At 37.9% G+C, this 20,754-nt stretch overlaps 1 protein-coding gene across 1 annotated transcript; it reads right to left on the bottom strand.

Moving 5' to 3' along the window:
* Positions 1-77: 77 nt before the first annotated feature.
* On the bottom strand, positions 78-19,124 carry LOC146589773 (transcriptional protein SWT1-like). The gene is made up of 5 exons (XM_085315672.1): positions 18,920-19,124; positions 17,281-17,409; positions 7,595-7,661; positions 6,670-6,734; positions 78-1,412 (listed from the first exon to the last, which is right to left on the bottom strand). Exons 1-5 carry the CDS (start codon positions 19,087-19,089, stop codon positions 1,307-1,309), a joined length of 537 nt encoding a protein of 178 aa, XP_085171798.1. The 5' UTR covers positions 19,090-19,124; the 3' UTR covers positions 78-1,306.
* Positions 19,125-20,754: the final 1,630 nt, after the last annotated feature.

Genomic DNA, 20,754 nt, shown 5'->3' with positions numbered 1-20,754 from the left:
ATTCTATGGTTGCAAAGTCTCACACAATGACAGCTTCAGACAAACAGGGAGAATGTATTCAAAGCACCACAGCCATCTACAATCAACTATTTATTAAAACAATAAGTTAGATTTTTTTTTACAGTCAAGACTTTACAAATACATCCAAAAGTTAATATTAAAATAAACATCTAGAACTGTACCAGTTATCTCTGTACAAATACATACATTGAAGAGGTAGCTTTGAAGGCCACAGCAGCATTGAAAATGGCTTTTAGAAAGTTTCATTGACTTGAATCAATTTTGGAAAGCAACAACTCAGGCATTCAACTAGAACTGTCACCTGAACAGCTATGACAAGGGAAGTCATTGATTATAACCTGCAGAGGACAAAAACCTTGCCTTTACAAGAAAGGATAACTGAAGGACAGAGACTTCTCCAAGAGTTTTTCTAGTGAATTCCTATTGCATGAGAGCTACTAAGATTAAGTGGATATTTTAAACAAGGAAAAACATAACTTTCCTCTAAAACTTAAAAGTTATTATTTATAATTGATAAGCTTAATTACAAGCATTGATATGGATTTCACCACTGTCACTGGCTTAAGGAATTTTTTAACCAGAAGAGGTCAGATTAAATACTGTACATAGGTTGGTGAAAACACTAAAAAGAGGTCAAGGATACACATCTGCATTAAGTTTTTTTTAAGAAAAAAATCCATTTCCTTCCCTATGCTACATCTTCTCTTGCAGAATACAGGGCAGACACCCTTTCCATGTTTAAATCCTTCATTTCAGTAAGGGGTAGTAAAACATAGTAAACATCATGGATATCTGACTTAACAGTCAACTGCTTTTGATTTTAGTCCTTTCAGAGTCCTAGGTATCACATTTTTTTTCCCCTCACCTTTTCCCATTCCCCTTCATCCATTTTTAGCTGCAAAAACAAATACCTCACACATTTTGCTGTATGAACGTTAACAACAGATCTAACCTCTCAAAAATAGGTAATACTAACTCTTTGGGAGTTTAGAAGTGGTATTTTAAACTAGTGTTTTTGGTGGACACCAAGCTTTTGCCGTATCCAGCCAGAGACAGAAAATTCTACTAGGTTGCAGTTCTTAGAAATTCTGACTTCTAATGATTTACATGTGTAACCTGTTGTTTTTTTCCTTTAACTCAACAAATATAAAACAGCACCATCAAGGAAAAAAAGGCAAATTTGGGGCTCCTCTGATACTTTTCCTTTCCCCACCAGAGTTGTACTTGGTTTGGAGAAAGAAAGCGAAGCGGGCRAGCACCACAGCTCCAAACCTTGCCTGAAGTATCACAGCCAGCCCCTGTTTTTGGCTTCCATGTGAGCAGACGCGTTGCACTGTTTAATAGTATGTTCCAGCTGAGCCAACTGGCAGCATCCGACTGCTAGCCTTTCTCTAGAGAGGAAAAGACAGGTATTTCGTTAAGACTGTCAAGAAGCAAGGGACTACCTTCTACAGACAGGAAATGTCAGTATGTTGTGTTTTAAAAAAAATWAAGTGTCGAAGGGATTTTAAGACCATGCTTTAAAAGTGTCAAAAGCAGAAAATAGCCTCTCTGAAAATCCAGAAGCATTTTATCTCTCTAGCAAAAGATGAGGTTCATTATGCAGCCAGCTAATCAGTATTTGTTCCCAGCTGTATGCTGCAATAAAATCTTCCTGAAAGGAACAGTCTTAAAAGCCATGCAGCAAATGTCATTTCAGTCTTGCAGATGCAACACTGAACTTCCAGATCATTGAAAAGGCTCTCGTTTTTCACTGAAGCCTTTGAATAGGAATGTCTTTAAGCTGCAMGTCAACCTTTTTTCTATACATTTACACATCCCACAAACTGAAACAAGTTTCTTTCACAGTTTGTTTGTCTAGTTCTAGGCCTGTAGAGATCCAATTCCAATCTTGCATGGGTACAGTTAATCCTGTTACTTTGGCACTAGACTAATTCAGATCCAAAACTTTTCTGATAATCTGTGGGGTATTACTAATTGTAGAGAAAGAGACAACTTTTTTTAATACAAGTTTCTGCTTCTACAAGGTAAATACTGTAGAAATTAGCTGGTCAGAAGGGGTTTACTATGTTCATATATTCATTAGGGGATACCAGTACTGAGAAAAAAAATACTATAGTTTTTGGAGTCAGCAMACATTTACCACCTAGTTACAGTAACCACAGCAATTTCTGCTTTRGACTGGCAAACTGCTGAATTTTTAAATAGCGGTCATTCTAGTTCAACACGCGAAAACCTTTCCAATTTCTATATTCCCTGAAAGTAGTGAAACAAAACCTCCATCCTGCAGAGTGCATAAGTAAATGTTGATAAACTTGCAAAACTATCCAGTGCAGGAGRTGGTTTCCACATGTGTGCTTCCATGAAAGTCACCTGTACACTCTGAACCATGAATGCAACCTGCTGCATTTTATTTGCTCACGCTTTGACTAGTCTTTCCTATGCAGTTTATCTTTTTTTTCTAGCTATAAAGTTGCCCAAATACTTGCATRTGTTTTTCAGTCTAAACATAATCTTAGAGGACAAAGTTGATTGAATGGTAAACAGGAACAAAACCCAACCAACCAAACCCCACCGCCCTCTMACTCTGTACTTCGGCTTTGAACACTGCTAGTAGTTACAACTGGCAAATACTGACACAAGCCTAATACTTAAGTATTAATATTTTCCAAATATATTTGTTTCAGCCCTTAGGGAAGAAAAAACCACCACAGGTAAACCAGCTAAACTGTAAAGAGCTAAAAAGAAATCTCAGGTACACACAAAAATTGTTATTTTAAACAATTATGGCAATGTCGCAGTAGTACATTTGATGTTCTTGCTGTACAAGAGACACAGGAAATCCTGTTCACCCCACTGGGGAAGAAGAGCCCATAATACGCCCTTTGTATCCTTGCGACAGCCTGGGTGCGCAGGAGTTACTCGTGGTAGAGTCTGCACCCACTGCTGCGCCTGCAGAACCCACCCAGCAGATGTTACGTTTGGTCGCAAATCCCGCGTAATCTCGGACGAGGAGCAGTTGCTACCAATGATTTGTTACTTTCTAACTGGGCTGCAAAGCTTGAAATCAACTATCCCAATCYGACGCGAATACAATTTAATACAACTTCTAACTAAAACTGACATGGCAGTAATTATGCGGTTRTGATCCTTGGCTTTAAAGCTGCTAAAAATAAGGATGTTATACTAGCATCACTAAAATAACTAACCTCCAACTCAGCCAAGAAGGCAGCTCTTAYTACTTTTTGCTGCCCACTGTATTAMGAAAAGGTAATTAAAAAGGTAGGAAAAAAGAAATCAGTGTTGAAAGGTCACTTAAAACAGTTTTTCTTGACAGAATGAGGATTTTACATTATGTAAAATAAAGACAGTTTGAGTTGTACTTTCCATTGTATTTACACACAGCGTAAGTCTCTTGACTATCCTGATTTATTCTTTAGATTTCTGTTACACAAGATGATCTAAACCTGATCAGATAGAAAATATTCTGTAACCTCAATTTCCAAAAGATAATTTTGGGGAGGACCATTAAAAAAAATAGCAAGATTAAAGAGTTATGTGAGGGCAGCCCGAGGGCTACCAGGTCAGCCTCCTAAATAATAATTTTCACAATGCTAAGCACATATCATACACATTATTTTCTTTATGGCAGTATCCATGCAGATCTATTCCCATCAACTAAATCTGTTTATATCCTCTTTCACTTGATCTTCCTCTTAAAAAACACCCAAACAATTAAACCAAATACCGTTCAAACTACAGGATGCTTTAAAAAGGAYATGCACCGTAAGCTCTTAGTAATTTCTGTTCTAACAGGTAACATAGGATTGGCAGATCAGCCCACAGAGCAGACGAGAAACCCTCACGAAACGGCAGTTAAAGCTCACAGCGTTCTTCTGGCAATGACCGACAGCGTTAGCGCAGCCTGGCCGACGGAAAACCAGCGTCCTCGTGAGGATCACGCTGCCTTCACCGGCTGCAAACCAGGCCTCTACCCACTTCCAGCACTGGAGTGTGGGGAGCTGCTCCCAGCTGGGGGCCAGCAACGCAGCGTACAGACTAGGGCTGTGAGCCGAGACGGCTTAGGGAGGGAACGGGCACCCCGCTTCTTCCGCRGCACAGGTTAGAGACCCTCCAAAGCAGGCGAGCGGCTGCTTCAAAAGCAGCTCTTGAGAACGAGCGCAGGAAAACATCTCAGCCGAGGCGAGGGTTTCCTTCCCCTTCTCTCCGATTCTACACGCAGGCCTGTAGCACCCGAGAGCMGCGCGATGGGTTAACTCTCCAGTCGAGTTACTACAGCCCCACCGCTGGCTCCTGCCGCCCAGGCCCAGCCCCGCGGTCAGAGGGGCCGTGGCGGCGAGGTGCTTTCCCTCGCTAGCAGGGAAGCCCTGGGCCGGGAGGCGTCGAGCGCCCCGGTATCGCTGTGTCAGTGCCCGTTGCCAGGTACCGGCACCTCCCCAGCCGCTGCCTGGCACAGTCACCTCCTCATCCTCCTTCGGTGGCTTGCTGCGAAGTAGACGTGCCGGGTCAAACAGCAGAAAGGGCAGAGCAAAAGTAACGTGCAGCTTCCAGCGCGCTGCTTAGACGCTCAGGGCTCCAAGCAATACACTTCCTTAGTTTAGAYAAGATCAGAGGCTTGCAAAACAGAGCCTGAACAATTCCTCCTCTCACTTAGCCTTTACATCAAACTGCCATCTACAAAAYAGCATAAACTGTCACAGATTCCTCACCAGTGAGAACTCAAAAGCCGCAGAAGCTATCGAATGCGTTAACTTACTACGGGTCTYTGCACTAGCCCCTCGCCATGGCCGCTGGGGTGTCCTCTCTGAAGCTCTTGCTTGCAATGCAGCAACACTACTGCCACCAGGGCACACTTGAAGAGGAAGGTGGGGAGGAAAAAAGAAAGGAGAACAACAAGGGCTTTGAGCAAATTCCTCTTAACCTACCAAATTCTTCTGCTTAAGAACCTTAGGATTACGATATGTTCCAACTGTTTGGGGTAGGGGTGGGAATCACTCTAAGAAAGGTTCACCAGGCCAAGGTTTTCCCAAGTCACACTTATCAGGTCTGAAGTGTTCGTAAAGAAGAAACCAGCAGTCAGGCCTGCTCTTTGCCACCTTGTCCTCATCCAGTGGAAGAAGACAGAAAAGAGAAAATGAGAGATTAAGAGAAGCACAGATGCAGTTCAGCTTCAGGGAAGGCGTACCGAGGGCTGCACACTAGATTTTATACAGATGATGATGGAGAAGTCCACAAACGCCTAAGTTGCTGTTTGACAACTCCAGAAGTGCTGGCCACAACTAAAGCCAGCTAAACTGGCAGAGCTAGTTTTCTCTTCTGGAGTAGAGATTGAATCTCTCCCTGCCTGCAAAACTTTTCTCTCATCTCCCAACAATTATGGCTTTTAAATTTACAGAAGATTTACGCAATCTGTGTCAACTCAGCCAAGTGATTTTTGRAATAATTTTCCAATTCAGACTGAAAGCATCTGTAAGCCTTTTATATATCCAGTGGAGCCATTCTTCTTATCCTGCTAAGTTACATCTGGTTTCTACCTATATGGCAGGAACATCAAAGAAAATATTTACCTGCCTTTTGTATCCATTTAAGATTTATTTAAAAAATACCATGGCATTTAAAAAAAAAATCCCATAAAACACAGATTTACAAGTCCTCCATTATAGAAATTAAGGAAATCTGTTCATGATCGATCAACTTTAGAGTAAAAAAAACTACCAGAAGGCTGCGTTCTGCTCACTTCTAGATTAATGTTTCCAAAGCTTTTAACTTGGCTGTGCAACAGAACATTTCTTCATGTGATTTAACTGTAAAAAAGCCTCCTAAATCAAAACAGTAATTGCAAACTTAAGCTTTAGTTGTTTCTTTTYTTTTTCTAACTGTTCTTAGGAATGGCTTAATAATATACAATGACTTGTGGCTTTCATAATGATGTCCACAAGCTAGCAGAACAGTACTATTTGCATGGATATAGAGCTCAGTCACATACTCAGACCTCCAGAATGGCAGGGTTTTTCTCCTCCACTGAATTAAACATAGTTTGGATAGAAACAGATTAATTTTGTTGTAATAAGTACCTTGTCAAAACAAAACTGCAATTATAACCAAATTAATTTAAATGCAACTCCATGCTCTAACCTACTCTGTAATGGCTGCTGACCTGTGCAGGCTCTGTCCACCACTAAGACATGATTCCAGCTGTGCTACAGGAAAGGGGGACCAACACTTCACCTCAAAGCCAAACAGCTGCAAAGGCCTGTGTGGGTGTTAATGGCTCAGCTCTAATTTACTTTCTGTCCTTTCCCACTCGGTTATAATAGTTGGTCATTAAGAATAAAGAAAGAAAGAACCATGCTGAAGAAAATATTCCTGCTTTCTCCATTCTCATCTTCYCCAAAATCAAACTGGGATGTAAAGGCTGAGTTGGAAACAAGCGTTATATTTCTTCAGAGTTTTTGAAAAAGTGATTCTGTACGATACAGAAACAATAGCTATATATATATATGTATGTATGTATGTATGCATGCATGCTTTTTTAAACAGAAAAGTTATCCTATAGTACTTCAGTTAATACAGTACATACTACAGTCTTTCTGGAAACCCATTTAATACCATCAGTAATTGGCTTACCGATATATTTCTTGTGAAACACATTCATAAAGCTCCTCAGCAGTAAATTTTATACTGTTATTTATCTAAAATAAAGAACAAAGAATTAACACACTTATTACCAAGTACAATATACCAATTAAAACTATACAGCTGGTATAACACTTCCAAAAACAAAACAAAACACACGCAAACAATACAAATTCAGTACCACTCCTGTTACTCCTTGAAGTGCAGATAATCACTCCAACTTCATTTTTAAGCGACCTCTGGACAAACAGCTAAGACCTTCAGCAGCTCTTTCTTCTTCTCTCAATTTACCCTTATAATTCTACAGCAAACAAAATGTCTGACTCGCTGAAATCTGTAAATACTGCAACCCTATAGTACAGGCCCCAAAACAACAAATATGTGCTGTAAAGGAAAGACCTGCAAATGTGAAATACGCAAAATACTAAATGGAAAAATAACTCAACTGTACTGCAAACATTCATTTCAATCTTTAAAATCTTCCAACACAACCAAATCGAAACTTCATGAGTAACTGGTGATTTCAATTAATCTATTTTTCCTCTCTGAATCACAGTCAATATTCTTAGTAGAACTACCTAGTGCAATGAACTCCGTCTCTCTTTAAAAAATGACTAAGTCAATAATATTTTGGCGACTTCAGCTTCAAGGACTTTTACTCCTGACAACGAATCATTCATAACAAATGAGTGCTCAAAAAGACACACAAGCAACTCAAATGCTGTTAGAAATTTTAATAACTTTTGGTAGGTACAAATCAAGWAGTGTTTTTTCATTATGTCTGATGTATAATAAGATCGAATCCTAAAAATTCTAGCTTAAAGGAAATACGACAAGACAGCTAACTTCATAACTACTTTAGATAAAAAAAAGTAATAGAAGTGTACCTGATAAAATATTAATGAAAAGTTCATACCTCATTGCTTATGAGGAAGTTATAGAGGGTCCAAATATCTTGGAAAGTACTGCTTGGGTTCAGAATTCTGAAAAAGAAATGATACCTTTTTTTTAAATTAAATGTCTAAGGACTCTATGAAAGTGTTTAAAAGAGTAGTCAGAAGCGCATCATAAAAAAAAAAAATCTAATTACTTACTTTATACAAAAAGGAAATTCTGATCTTTAAAGAGTTTTCCCTCCATCCATCCCTTTCCACTCCTCTGAAAGAATTAAATGAGCTTATCCTGTCTATGAGGACATTCTATGAAAGCTTTTCCTAATTAAAAATTCAGCTGATGTTTTTATGAACCATTTCTCTGTGCAGGCAGGAAGAAAACCACCAATAACTAAAAGCTTTTTGTTTCACATAGCCTCTCGTGTTAATGTGGTGCAATAGAAGACTGACTCACAATACAAAACTTTCCCACACTAGTTAAAAGCTGCACCTCATTCCCTCCTGTATTTTAATAYACAGTTTGATTTTTACTTTTTTTGCATAATATTTTGCTACTTCTAATAAAACCCAGCCTATTACACACATAACATTGAGAAGCAAAATGAGGATTTAACAGCTGAATAGAGGTGGCTGTGTGAAGAATCAAATATCATGTGAAATACTGGTATTTTATTCAGTCATAGGCTGTACATGGCAGCAAGCAACAGTTCAGTCTTTCCCAAAATCTAGTCTTTGTTTGACACATTGCAAACAGAGATACCAACCACAAAAGAAAGTCTTAGCTTTGGTCTCTCTGTACAACATTGTGGGGTTATGAGAGACATCAGCCCTTTTCCATAAATCCCCCCATATGATCCAATAAGGAAACAATTCCCTCAAAAAATAATTCTCCTATCTATTTAAGCAGGTATAATTCACTTAYATCTCAGTGTAACATTATTTGCATTCATTAGGGAAAAAAAAGTGAGCATTTTTACATTATATTAAACACCAAGTAACACTTTAATTATATTAAGAAAATGTGATAAAATTCTGTGTATGTTAAGTTCTAAGTATCTAAATAGATTAAGAAAACAACTTACTTTGGGGAAAAATTGCTTTTTGGGGAAGCTCTATTTACTTTCTCATGGGAAAGTACTCAAATTCTCTCCTCTCCTCCCCCACTTTGCAATTGTAAGCTTTATAAATGAAGTAATTAGGAATTGAAAAATCAGAAAAACAGAATCAGTTAAAAATCCTAGTTATAAAAGGCAATATATTTTAAACAGGCTGGAAGACTGTGATAAATCTTAAAGTTTATCCTAACTAGCAAGTTGGATGCTTTACTTTCATTTTTACTTGGTTTTACATAGGAGTTATCAGTCAACACAAATTAATCGCATATTCTTTCTCTCTTCCTAAGAAGATGCACCTTGATATATATACACATATTTTTTTTTCCTAAAGTAAAAATAATTAATTCAATCAGCCAAGTACAAGTCACCAAGAGGACAGAYTAATTCTCCTAAAAATACCTCAAAGTCTTCAGCTGCTACCTCAGTGAGAAAGCTATGCACTCTGACAGCACAAAAACCCAGCGCAGACAATTTGGCAAGCGTCCCTGTAAACGCTGCAAGTCTTGGCAGCCTTAGCTGCACTGCGGCTGCGATTCCCACCGCCTGGCTACATGCAGGCACTAGCCAGCAACCCTGTCCGCATGGGACAATACATCAGCTTTAGCCATCCCTTCGGTCATCTACAGCATCAATAAACTGCGATACCAAAGCCTGGGAAGGCGTGATGACTACTCTGTTTTCTGTCTTACGCTAAAAGRAACAAAACTTGTGTATTTAGTGGTTGTTTTCATAAAACAGAACACAGACTTGTATAAAATATATATACACACACACACACACACGTACGTATGTATAAAAACATATATATATGTTTATAAGCTACTAACAGGTGAAGGAAGAGACTGAGAACAGAGCTCCCCTTCCCTTGGGCCGCACTGCATCTCTGTATGACACTCTGACTGACTTCTAATTTCCCAACCCCCAGGGCAGAGAAGTGGCTACAAATTTAAAATTTGCCTTATCCTCTCTTAGCAAGATTACATGTAAAGAAAACCACTTTCAAAGTCATTTCTTAAAGTAACATGAGAACTTGGTTCCAAGTCCATTTTTGGACCGCTAGTTTTGAGTAGAACTTTTTTTTTTTTAATCACACTGTTGATTCATATGAAAGTGGCCAACACACTACCCACATTTCCTTTTCCTTAAGCAGCTTTATCACGTATGTGTTGTATTTGATCCTTTCCCCCTGACGGGAGCACTTTCAAATAGTTACTAGGAAAAGCAAACAGTCTGTGTACTAAAATTTCTGAATCTTGACACTAATTAGGATGGTTCAGGCTTGGGAGAGTTTCCACTGAAGCTTCCCAGACTAGGCATTGAACAAGGCAATCCTCACTACTCCTCGCACTAATTTTTTGCAAGGATATCAAACTGGGCAGTATGCTTACTTTTCTCCTGGTGACCAAAGCGTACTAGCAAGCTGCTAACATTATCAGCTTAGCCCACTAGACGTTACTAGACTCCAGGTGAGTACAGAAACTAGCTGGGCTTCTAGTGCTTTGCAAATCTGAAGTAAAATGCGTAAACAAGTATATAAATAACTTAAGGTTAAATTTTGTAACTCATTTTATGGAGGTGGATTAGACAGCCACAATGATTTTTTCTGGCTTTATGATATATGTAGTCTAAGATTTGGGCCAATGCACTAGTTTCTTCAAATAAAAGACATTTGTTGTTTTCAATGAACAAACATTGTTACATGAAATTCTCAAAAGAATCTGGCGAGAGAAGAACTTCTGTATTAACTTCCCCCACAAATTCTTAACAGGTCAGCATTCACTACAAAACAGTTGTTATTGTTTTTAACTAGCTATGAACTGGAATACAAGTTCCAATCTTGAAATATATTCTATTTTTGCACAGAAGTCTAAACATTGCTGTCTGCAGGGCAGTTATTTCGCACTACTGTTACCTGTTTTTAATAATTTCATCTTCCTTTCATCTCCTGTAGCCACCACTCCACCTTAAGAGAAACTTTAAGAGATGTACTGGTAGAAATCTGAAAGCATTCGCAAGTACATTTATTCTTAAACCATGTTGGTCTCATTTTCAAAGCTTCTCTATGAAAAAATGCCTCAGCTACAGTTCTACATGCTCAGTTCTACAAAGCAACCTCTCAATCAGTAATATGTGAAGCAAAGGGGCCCTTATATAGAAGTATTCTAAGTATTGTATTAATACATAATATTAATGATATATTTTATATTAGTATATTAATTCTCAGTATTATAACCACTGCAGTATTTATCTACTGCTTTTGTTTTTTCCTCTGCCAACATTACATCAAAAGTATTTCAGAAGTGCAATTGTATACAAGTGTTTAATTGCATGTAAGTCAACCATTAAGAACCCCGTTTAACCTTAAACTCAGAAGATCAGGGGAAAAAAAATAAGAAATGGAAAATAAAACCTGCATGAGGCTTAAAATCTTGATAATTTAACAATTCTTCATTACACTGTGCTGGAACGAAGGACTCAGGCAGGTGCTTTTATGATGCTCAATACATATTTGGGAGTTTTGTTCAACATCTGTCCACTGGAAAATTACGCGTATTTTCCCCTCAAATAAGAAGTTAAGATCATGCCTGCCTCTATAGAAGTACCTCAGATGCCTAGTGGTCTAGTGCCACTTTGGCAAGATGCCTGTTCTGCAGCTTTACAAGGTCAAAAAGGACCCTGGTTTTATGAGATTAATTCACTTATTTCTAGGAAGTCCTAAGAACTTCTCTGCTTTTTAGGCTGAATTAAAGGCAACGAGGCTAAAGCAACAACATTACCTCTGCCCAGCACAGTGTTAAATATTGGCCAACTTCAACTGTATCTGAGAGGGAGGTCTTGAAATATTTTGGTTTCTTACAGCTGTCATCAGAAGAGGCGGCTGGGTAAAGGGCCACATTCAGGCCTGCTGACCCAGCAGGCTGCAGCTAAGCTCAAATGAAATAGGAGACTGCAAAAAATCCACACAGGAAACAAAATGCTGCAACTGGAAGAAAAGCTTTGATCAGATATTTCACACTTTCAACTATATCGGACATGATTACTAAACTATAAGTTTCTTTAAAAAGATGGGCTTTGCAAATGCTGCTATCAATACAAAGTTTTTTTTCTTGGGAACTACAGGGATGTTTCCATGTTAGTGCTGACCTCTGGAGAGGGAACAAAATGTCCCTATAGTCCCTCTCTCCGAAAGGCCGTTCAGACCTTCATCTAATCCTGCTCTCCGCTGTGCCCATCTGACTGGGCACCGTCATACTCCAAACTGGATGAGGGATCAGAGGTTAGAAAACCTCCTCTGCCTCCCCCCAAAAGTAAAGTTGTGTAAATTCTGCTATGCACCTCGTTTAAAGGGCACTGACACAAACGACACGCATCGAGGCAGTACCAACCCAGGGCAGTGCCGTGAGCCCAATCCGCCACTAAGAAAAGGATTACAGAATCATGCCCCTGGTTTGGAGAAAACCTTCAAATATGGTATTTCCAACATCTATTTTTTATTCATACCAGTCCTGCTTACCTTGGAGGTCTGCACAAAGCCCATCATCCCAAGGCTCAAATTCAAATTTAAAATAATTTATCTGCTCTTCATTAGTAGTCAAGAACATTTTTAGGCTTAAGCTGAACTTAAAACCAAAAACAACCAACCCCCCCAAATCCACAGTGGTAGGAAACGAAAATGATATTTTTTGAATCGGAAATTATTCTCCCCTTTACTTCTATAAGGTGACAGCACATGCAGGACAACTGAAATGTAAAGCTCTTAATTTAGAGATTTTGGATAGAAACAATTAAATGCCAACAGCAGTTGAAGCAGCAGAAGAAGGACAATCTACTAACGGGATGCTAAGAAAAAGAAATCTTGATTCTTCAACTGACCAGGCAAATAAATTGAGTAGAATCAGTTTTGCTACAGTTACAGAATTTGCAAGCTGTTTTAAAATTAGTTAATCATAAAACATTAATTCAGTTATCACTGCTACAGAATAATGCGTAAGCACAGCATTTCTGAGATCTTTAAAAAAATACTATATTTCTGAATTTAAAGTGATTGTGAAGTCCTCCTTCAACTAGTGCTTCCTGATCAACAGCATTAGAAATTTATTGACCACAAATTCCATTTAGATGTACATCAGAAAAGCAGAATTTTAGGTTACTTACTGCAGTAACTAACATACAAACATTTTACATCTGACCATATATGATTATAAATGTTTAGGAGTATTTAACAGTATTTGATGTAAATCGTGAGGTATTTTAAATTGTTGTGGGAATAAAACAATTTTTATTAATGTACTGATGAAAAAAAATCAGACAGAAACAAGTATATTAATTCAATGAAGACTATTATTATTATTATTAATTCCTTACCTAAAAGTAACATGAAGGCAGTAAATTTCCCGTGTAAAATTCCCTGAGGGTGCACATAAACTCTTAAATCAGAAATACTCAGCCAAAAGAAACTGCTGGCTTATATACACCCCTATCGACATAGTAAATGCTGCTGATTAAGCTTTCTTATCGTTTCAAAGGCTAATTCTAACATTCCCATCAATACATTAAGGGGAAGATTTAAGAGCAACAAGACAAGAAGTAGTCTATTTCAGAAGAATGATCACAAAAAGCTGCAAGCACAAGAAGTATAATTTTCTTCTGGCGTTCATCTCAATTTCAATATATGCATTAGCAATCAATTTTGCTCTGTTTTTTTTGTTTTTTTTTTAACGGTAGAGAGGGAGATACTCTCTTACATGCTGTTAGTCATTACATCTAACATGTTTGTAACCATCTACCAAGCTGCAAACACAGGATAAAAAAAGACTAAGCAAGTCAGTGACAGAAATTAAAACAACTTTTGGTAATTAATGCCTTCTCCCTGTTGTTTTCTGGTGTTAGCTGAAGAGAGAAACACATCCTGCACACGGATATCATGTAACTTAAGTTCAGAGTCAAGTGTATCGCAAGTGTGTGTATACACACATATACCCCCCGGTAGTGACATTCTCAAAGGTATTCTGTGCTTAGAACTAGATCCATAGGAGTTAATTATCTGCGATAACTGTTTATACTTTTATTCTCTTTAAATATGAGGGGCTCAAATGTCTGCCAGCAGAATCAGCGGAGTAACTTCTACAAATGTTCATGAAAGCAAGACTTGGCACAAACCTGAAAACCCTAGCTGCAGATATACTTCTGCTGCCTCAAAAAGCTATTTGAAAACAAGCAACACATTTTAAAGATCAGGACCTAACCTACAGCACCTTGTTAATCAGTTCCAAACAACATACAGCACAAATACAAGCATAAACTGTCACTGAAAACCATCAGAAATATTATCCAATCTACAATTATTTTAAAATATTTTAGTTGTATAAAACAGCTTATATAGACCACACCGGTTTGGAATAAATGAAGGAGGCTGACAAATTTCCCAAAGCAGCCAAATCCCATTTCTCTTCTCTTGTCTTTGGAACTTTATAAATAGATTAATGCAATTACTTTAAAATTTAAAGTCACAAAAACATTCAGAAAAACGCCAGAACTTTTAGCATAAGAAATAGATGCAGCACTAATTTTTGGTAGTATTGCATGCCTAAGAAACATTTCCTGGCTTTACAATTTGACTTGAATTATAAATTTCAAAGTTTAATGACTTTTGTTCGCAGTTCAGTGTAATAGACATGAAAAGACAAAATACTGTTGTTAAAGGCCAAAAATAACCATTTCACAGCCACTCTGAGTGAGCAAATCTCATGAACTCACTGATACGATAGCTGCCAGAATCAGCTGTACTTGAGGAAACAACTATGAAATAACACATATTTGTTTATCCACACTTGCTAACCATACTAGTTATTATCTTCATTTTAAACCTGAAGTATTGCAAAACATTTATAACTTGCAATAGTGTGCAGTGTAGGTATTCTGCTGCTACTAATTTTGCTACAGGAAGAAGCCAAGACAAACTAAGAATCTGCATGCTATGACAACAGCTTCAAAAACAGGGTAAGAGACAAAGAGTTTTTACTACGAAATCTTTCATGAAACCCCATTCCCTCCCTCCTTTTTTTTTTTTTTCAATATGATCTATATTTCTCACGAACAAGCTTGTTCTGGTCATCCAGCCAGTTTGAACAGCCGTAGCAGTGCCACAGAACTAATTTGTTTATGAGTAATCCAGCATTACACATTTATCTCAAAAATGTGACTGTTCTTTTCAAATCTGAATTTTTAACACAGCTGAATTTTCAGTGCAACTTATTTGTAAAATTTCTAAATTCTTTCACAAAACTATTTGTCTCTGCTCTAGATAGCAAGGAACAGAAGCTAACATAGAAAACATTTATATTTTAATCACAAAAAAGTTGCATTATCTCCAAATACTCAAACTAGAACTTTTTCACTACTGTTTCTCCAGATGCCTGTCCTTTTATGCAATGACATCATTAGGTTAACTACAAAAACCAACATATTGAAAAGTATTTTTTTGCAATAATTGAGTAAAATACCTTAGAAAGGCTCAACAATCCAGGTAAAATGAGCCTATTTCACTTTGAAAACTTCAGACTCTTTGTCTTGAAGCTCTCTATTGTGCTCTATAGTGATTTAGAAATTAGTAAGTACACCTTCTGACTAGTTTTGGAAAACTGACTCAGAAGTTTCCAACTAATTTGAGTAACTACAGTCAGAATTAAAACGAAAGATTACAAATTAGTGCCCTTGAATTTCTTGTTCCATGACGCCCCCTACTGCAACTTGGCAGAACAAACTCAGAGCAAACATTTCTAAATGAAACCTTTAATCACTCTGCTCAATCATTCAATCATCATTTTCAGCTCGGTGTTATACAAGAAAATGTTTAAGTGTATGAAATTAACTTCTTAAACTGTGCCATAAATGCCATTGAGTGTCGAGGTAATCACAAGGAAGAGAAAACAGCTTCTCTTCATTTCAAATAAAGTTAAATGACAAAATCTGTTTACCTTTGCTACAAATATTCTAATGGCTCTAATCAAGTGTATCTTCTGTGAAAACAGATTTTTCTATTGAAATGGCAACCCTTTTTATTTTTACAGTGTTCTTCTACTAGGAGAAATATTAAAAACAAGCAGTTTTCATTAAGTCTCTTGTAGTCATACTTTTTTTTTTTTTTTAAACATCTCTGTAACATAGAAATAACTGCATCATGAAGCACCACGTTCTTATTAAATCGCTTCCCCCACTCCTCAACATATCTGCTGGGTAACAGAACCACAGGCTTTCTGGTAAAAACTTTAGTACTGGAATGTAAAGAGCTAAGCTTCGGGAAAGAACAACACCCTCCAGTTCTGAATGAAGAGTAGATCAAGTCCTAAGCGACAGAGCCCCAGTTCCCTGTTCCAGACTTCTGACATGCCTGACCACTCAGATCTCACACTTTAAAATGGAGATATCAGTATTTCCAAATCTGGTAGGACTGTTCTGATAATTACCATAACAACTGCGATCCTTCAGAAAAGGATATAATGACCATAACTATGTACTGATAATTTCAAGTTTAAAAGTTCATTATTATATAAATTAAAGATGATCAAAAAATCATTTTTTAAAAAGAATTAAATGCTTATTTATTAGATAATCTCTAATAGAGACATAATGGTCTATAATAGAAGTGGATACCTCAACCTTTACTTAAAAGGTAGCTTAGTGCACAGAGTAAGCCAAATTATTTGGATGCATCTTTTTCACATTTTTATACCTACGTTCATCAGTACTATGCAAGAAGCAGTATGCAAAGTGACTTTTTTTCTTTTTCCAAATCAGGTAACTCCAGCCACTCAGATGTATAGTCTTTAATACTTAAGGCTCACGACAGATAAAGGAACTTCAACCACAATTACAAACCAGTTCCTACAAACACTCTGAAGTTGATGCAAACGGAGGGAACTCTATGACCACAAGAGCAAATTCAAGGACAATTTAGAGCATTCTGTTGTAGCTGTTTACACATGCCAAGGACCAAATTAAGACTACAGAGGCGATGTCTTAATCTTTCTAAAACTTTATTTCTATTATTCTACACTCCAAAAAAAGAGAAGGAGAAAGAAGAGAGAGGGACTATCACCCTTCCAAAACTAAGATCCATACTTAAGAGCCCAGCCGATTCATCATGATCGTTACTGCTGCAATATAGGTTGTAACTCATGGAAAACACTCTAGAAATGGTAATAATGAAGTCTCAGAACTTTCTGACCTTTACTATACTGGAAATTTGCCCTAATTCCAGTAGACCTCACATTAAAGTGTTCTAAATTATTCTCAACTTATGCCATCACAGGTAATTCATTGGTCATCCAGGCCACAGCTTTGTTTGCACATGGGGCATATGCAAGTTGTTCATCATCAGATACTAGAAAACAAATTTTTTTACTGCAAGAAATCTGGATGTCTGCAGTAGTTTCTTATTCTTTTGTTCCCAAGAAATGCTTTTAAACAAAGGTGATTTTTTTTTTTTAACTGAAAAATTATGTAACTAAGCACACACAACAGATTATAGTTTGGTATGAAAAATTGTAACTTTTAAGTGACTTTTATGACTTAGGAATAGTTTAAGTGCTTACCTACGAATTCCTTCAAGAATATCATTCACAGCTGCTATCAGTTTTTGCAGACCTAAAAAAGCTTCTTCAAACGAAGACTTTGCAGTCACAGTTACTGTAGTAGGGTCCAACTTCTGGAAAATTTCAACACTAATATTGGAAAACAATGAAAAGTAGTTAAAAAATCCTCAAAATTCAGAAGATGCTCAATACATATTGAACACATTATATTCTGACAATTAAAAAAAGTCAAATACAAACCTATATTACAATCGTGTTATCCAAAACAGTATTAGAATACATAGTAGAAAGAAAAAGATGACTGATTATGCTCTACAAATGTAATTCTCCATTTAAAACTTTCCTTGGCAACTGTGTTCTGTATCAGTATTTCACCTCAGATTTTAGTATTATTTATCATTAAACTTTATCAGGTCGTGCATGAAGAGATAGATTCATTGTCAAGTAAACTCTGAGTAAACCTCTCCTAGAAGGGAAGAGCAGTTAGGCTGAAGAAGCAAAGTAAATTGCTTTCCATGCAGTTCCCAAGTTGTTTCATTATCCAGATTTAGCAGGACAAGCATGACACTTCTCCTACAATAGCCGCGTTGGGACCGTAAGTTGCATTGCAGCTACAAAGAATAATCTCCCCAGGTGGGAGGTAAGCAGTGCTTTGACGGCAGCAAGAGTGCGAAGTAAATGATCATTCTAAAATTTTATCCTTTTCTCACAGCAAGGTCCTTACCAGATGAGTGGAGCCAACAATTCAATTGAGTTTTCATTTAGAAGTGGTACATTTGAGAGAGTTTTTCTAACAAAACTGTTCAAAACCTATGTGCAACCTTTAAATGAAGGATTGACAAATACTAAGCAAACCAGTAAGAGAACCAAACACACTCACGGTTTTGGAAGCTGGTATGTAAGAACCATTCCATCATACACTGAGACTATTCTTCACTGGTGCAAATCTTTAGCTGACCTAAGTACTATCAAACCAGTTCCTAACCAGTTTCAATTCAGATTAATTTGCACTGGTGTAAGCCAAAAGGAGCTATCCTCTGACAGTATATTCAAATGTTAGTGTGGAAATGGCACTGGCAAACTATTAATCACTGCTTCTTAGACAGTTAAACACCGTCCTTAATAGAGTACCAAAAATGGAGTTCCTCTGTGCTTGAAGTAACACAAGTCCTTTCTTAAAAAAAAAAAAAAAAAAAAAAAAAAAAAAAAAAAAAAAAAAAAAAAAAAGATTAAAAGACTACAAAAAGAAAAGGCAATATTTACTCAGGTTTTATGTTGGCATCCAAGAGCCTGATGTTTCAATGATTTTCAAACAGATTTTTAAAAAATAAAAAACCTAAATGCAATGCTAACACAGCTTTTTTTTTTTTTATGCAACTTCAAATTTATTGGAGAAAGGAAATTCAACACTAGATTCTGTATCTAGATTTTAGAGTGAAGGATTCTCTTTAATAAGAAAACACGTCAATCTGTCACATCAAATCAAATAGGGACACAAAAATTAGTCTGAATTCTTTGCCAATCTTGATTAATTACTAATAGCTTCTTCTCTAGAATAAAAAAGCAAAAACACTTTCCAAAGTACATTAGTTTGAAAATAATGTGAAGTTAAGTTCTGAATTTCTTTAGCACACTGTACCTGTACAAGTTTATTGTATTCCATACACCTTCCAGGACTGACCAGATTTCCCGGTGTCTGTTTTCTTGAGCTTCCTGAGTACTTGGCTGTAACTTTTTTTCTTCACAATTTTGCTGAGTTGGGGTCATTGCCTCCATTTTTTCACATACAGCGTTTTCTGAAAGAACCATAGTATCTTCTGATACATCCTGTCCACTGTCTGATTTCACCTTATGAAACAGATTAATAAACAAACAATGAATGTATTCAGTTTGTGATATAAGAAAAGTTGAAAATTTTTAAATGTTTATTTTTTTTTCCTTTTAAAATAATGCTCAGAAAAGCAAGGCAGATCTCTTGTAGTTATAATCATCTTTGTTACAGTCTCTTTATATTAAGCATCTCACAATCTTTCACCAAGTCTTTCTTCTACAAATATTGGAATTTCTGCAAAGAGAAACTGAAGCAAAGGGAAGACTTACTCCAAAGCTTCACAAGCACGGTAAGCTGATAAAAACTAGAACTGCCTTCTCTCACACAGGAAAAAGGCAGTCTTGTTCTGTCCCATGACTGTTAGCACATTCCTGTGTAACAGCACAGAGTATTCATATGCACATGTGGTAAATTGGTTCAGGAAATTTCTCAGGGTTAAAACTGAAACTGGTCTGGCACAACTGAATCTGTGTTAAGTCAGCTCCTTGTAAAGTCAAATGCAACAGGACAAAGCAGGGAGCAGGACAGGATGGAAACAAGCTTTTGGACAAAAAACTGCTTGTTACGGCAGTATGGTTCCCGGAACTTTGGAGAAAGTGGCTGCATATAGCATATAAAGGAGTAGCACAGAACTGAATCAAAATTCACAAGCACAAGCTACCATCCTTCTTCTTCTTGAAATTTCTCGTCTTCCTTTCCCATTCAGCTTTCTGCAAAGCTGAAAAGAACTTTTCAGAGATATTCTGACCTGCATTTTTTTATGATATACAGAAATCACAAAATTGGTAAGGTGGGAAGGGACCTCTGGAGATCATTTAGTCCGACCTCCCCGCTCAGCAGGGTCACCTACAGCATGTTAGACAGGGTTGCATCCAGGCAAGCCTTGAAGATCTCCAGAGAACGAGACTCCACAACCTTTCTGGGCAACCTGGTCCAGTGCTCCGTCACCCTCACAGGGAAGAAATTCCCCCCCATGTTCAGCCAGAACTTCCTGTGCTTCAGTTTCTGCCCATTGCCTCTTGTCCTGTCACATGGAACAACTGAAAAGAGTCTGGCTTCGTCCCCTTGATGCCCTCCCTTCAGGTACTTGTACATATTGATAAGATCCCCCTCAATCTTCTCTTCTCCAGGCTAAACAGGCCCAGCTCTCACAGCCGTGCCTCAAGAGGGCAGATGCTCCAGCCCTGTGATCATCTTTGTAGCCCTGCACTGGGCTCTCTCCAGTAGCTCCATGTCTCTCTTGGACTGGGGAGCCCACAACTGGATGCAGTACTCGAGATGAGGCCTCCCCAGGGCTGAGTAGAGGGGCAGGATCACCTACCTCCAMCTGCAGGCATTACTCTGCGTAATGCACACCAGGAGACCATCGGCCTTCCTGGCCACAAGGGCACATTGCYGGCTCATGGTCAACTTGTCACTCACCAGGTCTCCCAGGTCCCTCTCTGCAGAGCTGCTCTCCAGAAGGTCAGCCCCCAGCTTGTACTGGTGCCTGGGGTTATTTTTCCCTAGGTGCAGGACTCTGCACTTGCCCTTGTTGAACCTCAGGAGGTTCCTCTCCGCCCAGCTCTCCAGCCTGGCCAGGTCTCTCTGAATGGCAGCACAGCCCTCAGGTGTGTCAGCCCCTCCTCCCAGCTTGGGATCAT

The sequence above is a fragment of the Rhea americana genome, unplaced genomic scaffold (assembly GCF_003343005.1).
Source record: "Rhea americana isolate MKP2758 unplaced genomic scaffold, rheAme1 scaffold_434, whole genome shotgun sequence".
Lineage (NCBI taxonomy): Eukaryota > Metazoa > Chordata > Aves > Rheiformes > Rheidae > Rhea > Rhea americana.
Note: the sequence above shows the minus strand (reverse complement) of the source record. Positions and strands in the feature narration are given on the sequence as shown.

What these genes read in the sequence shown, in the direction of transcription:
- LOC146589773 (XM_085315672.1), bottom strand. Translation starts at nt 19,089, where the DNA reads ATGGTTCTTTCAGAAAACGCTGTATGTGAAAAAATGGAGGCAATGACC. An exon ending in ACTTCCTCATAAGCAATGAG is followed by an intron (nt 6,735 to 7,594) that starts GTATGAACTTTT and finishes TCTTTATTTTAG; the next exon opens with ATAAATAACAGTATAAAATT. An exon ending in GTTTCACAAGAAATATATCG is followed by an intron (nt 1,413 to 6,669) that starts GTAAGCCAATTA and finishes TTTCCTCTCTAG; the next exon opens with AGAAAGGCTAGCAGTCGGAT.